We start from the raw sequence: 4,520 nt of genomic DNA on the forward strand, positions 1-4,520 counted from the left end.
TTTCTTTTTATTTTGGGGGTTTGGGGTTGGTTTTTGGGCATTGGGTTTGAGAGGGGTTCAGGACTTTGAGAGGGGTTCAGAGAATTTTAGGAGGGCTTGGGGGAGGTTGAGAGATTTTGGGGGAGTGGGGTTTTTTTTGTGTGTGTTGGGACTTCAGTTTGGTTTTTTCTGTTTTGGGCCTCTTTCAGTTTGGGGTTGGAGGGATTTGGGGGGGATTTTTTACCCATTTTGGTTGTTGGGTTTTTTTTGGTACAGACAAGCCCTTCATGATCATCACAGAGTACATGGAGAATGGAGCACTGGATAAATTCCTGCGGGTAGGTGTCATATGGTGCCAATGCCCCACCCCGGGCAAGGACCATGAGTGATGGAACCACCAACACCCACCAGAGGAAGTGGGACAACAGATGGATTCCAGGCTGGATTCTCCCCTTTTCCCAGGAAAAAGAGGGGGAGTTTGGCATTATCCAGCTGGTGGGGATGTTGAGGGGCATCGCTGCTGGCATGAAGTACTTGGCCAACATGAATTACGTCCATCGGGATCTGGCAGCCAGGAACATCCTGGTGAACAGCAACCTGGTGTGCAAGGTGTCCGATTTTGGGCTCTCAAGGGTGTTGGAAGATGACCCTGAAGCCACCTACACCACCAGTGTAAGTGTCACCAGTGTGGGGTGGTTGGTCACAGTGGGGTGGTTGGTTGACTATGGTGACATGGTTGGCCGTGGAGTGGTGGTTGACCACGGTGGAGTGGTTGGCCATGGAGGCGTGGTTAGCTGTCCAAGGTGGGATAGTTGTCCATCATGGGTAGCTGGTCATGTTGGTGTGGTTGGCCATGGTGCTGGGTTTTTGGAGGTGCAGAGTTGATTCCAATGGTTCTGTAGGGTGGGAAGATCCCAATCCGTTGGACAGCACCTGAAGCCATCTCCTACCGTAAATTCACCTCGGCCAGCGACGTCTGGAGCTACGGCATTGTCATGTGGGAGGTGATGTCCTACGGTGAGCGACCCTACTGGGAGCTCTCTAACCATGAGGTGAGCACCCACCCTCCACCACCAGTTTTTGGGGGACATTCAAGGCCTGATTGGACAGGGCTTGGAGCATCCTGGTCTAGTGGAGAGTGTCCCTGCCCATGGCAGGGAGTAGAACTGGATGAGATGTAAATTCCCTCCAACCCAAACCATTCTCGGATTCTGTGATTCTTGTTGAATGAACACCTTTTTTGGGAAGATCATCAGTCAACCTCCTCCTCCCCATAGGTAATGAAGGCCATTAATGAGGGCTTCCGCCTGCCAGCACCCCTGGACTGCCCCTCAGCCATCTACCAGCTTATGATGCAGTGCTGGCAGCAGGAGCGCAGCCGACGCCCCAAATTCGCTGACATTGTCAGCATCCTCGACAAGCTCATCCGTGCCCCTGAGTCCCTCAAGGCACTGGCAGACTTTGACCCCCGGTGAGTGTGGGGAGCGCTGGGATGGGGCAGGACAGGAAGAGGGGGCAGTTGCCTGGAGGAGCTGTGACTGCTCCATCCCTGGAAATGTTCATGGCCAGGTTGGATGGGGCTTGGAGCAACTTGGTCTAGAAGAAGGTGTCCCTGCCCATGTAAGGGGGTGGAACAAGATGAGTTTTAAGGTCCTTCCAACCCAAACCATTCTGGGAATCTCTGATTCTTGCATATCTTTGCATCTTCCATTGCCTTCTGGATTTTTGTTTCTCATCTTTTCATTTTTTGCATTGTTTCTTGTAGTTTCACATTCTCACTGTTTTGTGTTGGATTTTGCATCTCTGCACCCTCGTTGCTTCTGGCATCTCCATTTCAGCATCGTTTTTGGCATCTTCTGATTTTCACATCTTTTTTTGCATAATTTCATTTCTGCATCATCATTTAATCATTGCATTTTTGCATTATTTTTTGTGGCTTTCTATTTTTGCATCATTTTTCCATCCTTCCATCTCCCCAGGGTGTCCATCCGTCTGCCCAGCACCAGTGGCTCCGAGGGTGTCCCATTCCGCTCTGTCCCTGAGTGGCTGGAGTCCATCCGGATGCCCCAGTATACCGAGACCTTCATGGCCTCAGGCTACAGTACTATTGAGAAGGTCCTGCAGATGACCAGCGAGTAAGTGTACATCCCCGTGGTGTTTCTATGTGGTGTCCTCATACTGCCCTCATGGTGTCCCCATGGTGTTTCCATGGTGTTCTCATACCAATCCCATGCTATCCCTACAGGGTGTCCCCGTGGTATTCTTGTGCTGTCCCCAACCATCCACACGGTGTGTCCCCATGGGCTGTCCTCATGGTGTCCTCATACACTATCTATGCTGTCCCCTTGGTGTCCCCATGGTGTCCTCTTTATATGCCCATGGTCTGTCCCCTCGATATTCCCATACTGTCCTCATACCATCCCCCGTATTGTCCCTATGATGTGTGCCCCTCATGTGCCCACGCTGTCCCCATCTGCTCCCCTCCAGCTCCCGTGGGAACAGGGATGTGCTGGGAATGTGCTGGGAACGGAAACCACTTCTGTGGCCTTGACTGCCTTAGGGACAGGATAAAATTAGATGTTCCCTAGCCGGAGTGACCGGGATGAGCTATGTCCATCCATCTATCCCTCACAATGAGCTGTGTTCATCCATCCACCCATCCCCCAAGAATGCTGTGGTTGGGATTCCCCCAAAACCAGGGCAGGGCTGGGACTGGATCCATCTCCCCCCCACCCTCCACTCTCCCCCAGACCCATTCCAGGCTCTTTTTATCCCAATAATCCTTACTTTTGTTCCTCTTTTCTCTCCTTCCCATGTTCCCAGGGACATCAAGCGGATCGGGGTGCGCCTGCCGGGGCACCAGAAGCGCATTGCCTACAGCCTGCTGGGGCTGCAGGAACAGGTCGGGGCCGGGGGAGGCCCAGCCTGAGCCCCCACACCCCAAAAGACTTGAAAGCGACCAAATGAAGACCCTTCCCCTCCTCCCGAGGGGCTAATTTATTATTTCTATTATTATTAAGAGGGTTTATAGTATTATTATTATGACTCTCCCCAGGGTTGGGGATGAAATTGGTATCACCCCCTTCCCTGAAAAAAATGATGGCTGGGGATGAAATGGGTGTCACCCCCTTCCCTGAAAAAAATGATGGACATGAAATTTCAAGCTCGTTTGGGGCTGGGGAGGGGTTTTGGGGGAGTTTCTTCCCCCCCTCCACATTTCAAGACAAAAAAGGGCTCAGTCCCAAAACTGACTTGTTTTTGCAATTTTTCCCTATTTATTCCTCTCCCACCAGGTTTTTGGGTGCTTTATCCCCCTTTCATGCTCATCTGCCAGTGTTACCTTGGATTTTTTAACCTAATTTATTCTATTTTTGTATATTTATTGTGAGGAACTAAAGGTCATGTCAGACTCTGGAGAGAAAATGGGGAAAAGTAAAAAACAAACTACAACCCAGAGCCTTTTTTTTTCCCTTTTTTTTCATGGATTTTTGGGAGTTTCATGGGGTTTTGAATAAAATATGTGGTTTTTTGGTTTTCTAGAATATCATCATTTCCCACTGGTTTGCAGAGACTGAGGGAATTTGGGGGACAGAGAGGGGTCAGGAGGCTTTTCCCTGGATTTAAGGGGGTTTAATGGTGTTTTTAGGGGATTTAAAAGACGTTAAGAGGTTTTAAGAGTGTTTTAAAGGTGAAATTTTTGGGGTGTTTTAAGGATTCTTAAAGAGGGGTTAAAATATGTTTAAGGGGATTTTTAAGGAGTTTTTAAAGGGCTTTAAGGATTTTAAAAGGGGTTTTGGAGGATATTAAGGCAGTTCTAAGGCATTTTAGGGGGTTTTAAGTGTTTTAAAGGGTTTTAAATCATTTTAAAGGTTTTTAAAGGGGATTTAAGGGGGGTTTTCAAGGGTTATCAAGGGGTGTTGGGGGTTAGATGTTTGTAAGGGATTTGAAGGATTTTTTAAGAGTTTTAAGGGGGTTAAGGAGGTTTAAGTGCTTTATATGGGGTTTTAAGCTTTGGGATTTTAAATGTGTTTTAAAGGGGTTTAAGGAAAGTTGTGGTTTTTAAGGGGTTATCAAAATTTTTAAAGGGGATTTGGGACTTTTTAAGTGATTTTTAAGGGGTTTTGGGGAGGTTTAAGTACCTGTTAAGGACATTTAGGCAGTTTTTAAGTGGGTTTTTAAGATACGGTTTTTAAAGGGTTTTTTAATGGAGGTGTTTTTTTAAGGTGTTTTAAAGTGTGAGGGGTTAAGGGGTTTAAAGGGGTTTTTTTAAATTTTTTAAAAATAATTAAATATGGTTCTTTTAAAGGGTTTTAATGGCTTTTAAGACGCTATCAGGGTTTTAAGGGGGTTTAGGGGCTTTGAAAGGGTTTTAAGTCCCCTTAAAACCACGTAAAAATAACTTCAGGTTTTTTTAAGGGGTTTATTTAAGTTTTTTGTAAGCAGGGTTAAGGAGGTTTAAAGGGATTTTAAGTGAGGGGGTGGTTAAGGGTTTTAAAGGGATTTTAATGGGTTAAAGGGGTTTTTAAGGGGATTTTAAAGGG

The 4,520-nt window shown here is 47.1% G+C and overlaps 1 protein-coding gene across 1 annotated transcript; it reads left to right on the top strand.

Moving 5' to 3' along the window:
* Positions 1-255: 255 nt before the first annotated feature.
* On the top strand, positions 256-2,908 carry LOC103810725 (ephrin type-A receptor 2-like; the record flags this gene model as incomplete). Its single annotated transcript, XM_009083641.1, has 6 exons — positions 256-317; positions 442-651; positions 882-1,031; positions 1,257-1,450; positions 1,959-2,114; positions 2,803-2,908. Coding segments are annotated over 6 exons (878 nt in total), but the record flags the coding sequence as incomplete, so codon positions are not given.
* Positions 2,909-4,520: the final 1,612 nt, after the last annotated feature.

This window comes from Acanthisitta chloris, unplaced genomic scaffold (genome assembly GCF_000695815.1).
Source record: "Acanthisitta chloris isolate BGI_N310 unplaced genomic scaffold, ASM69581v1 scaffold25331, whole genome shotgun sequence".
Classification (NCBI taxonomy): Eukaryota; Metazoa; Chordata; class Aves; order Passeriformes; family Acanthisittidae; genus Acanthisitta; species Acanthisitta chloris.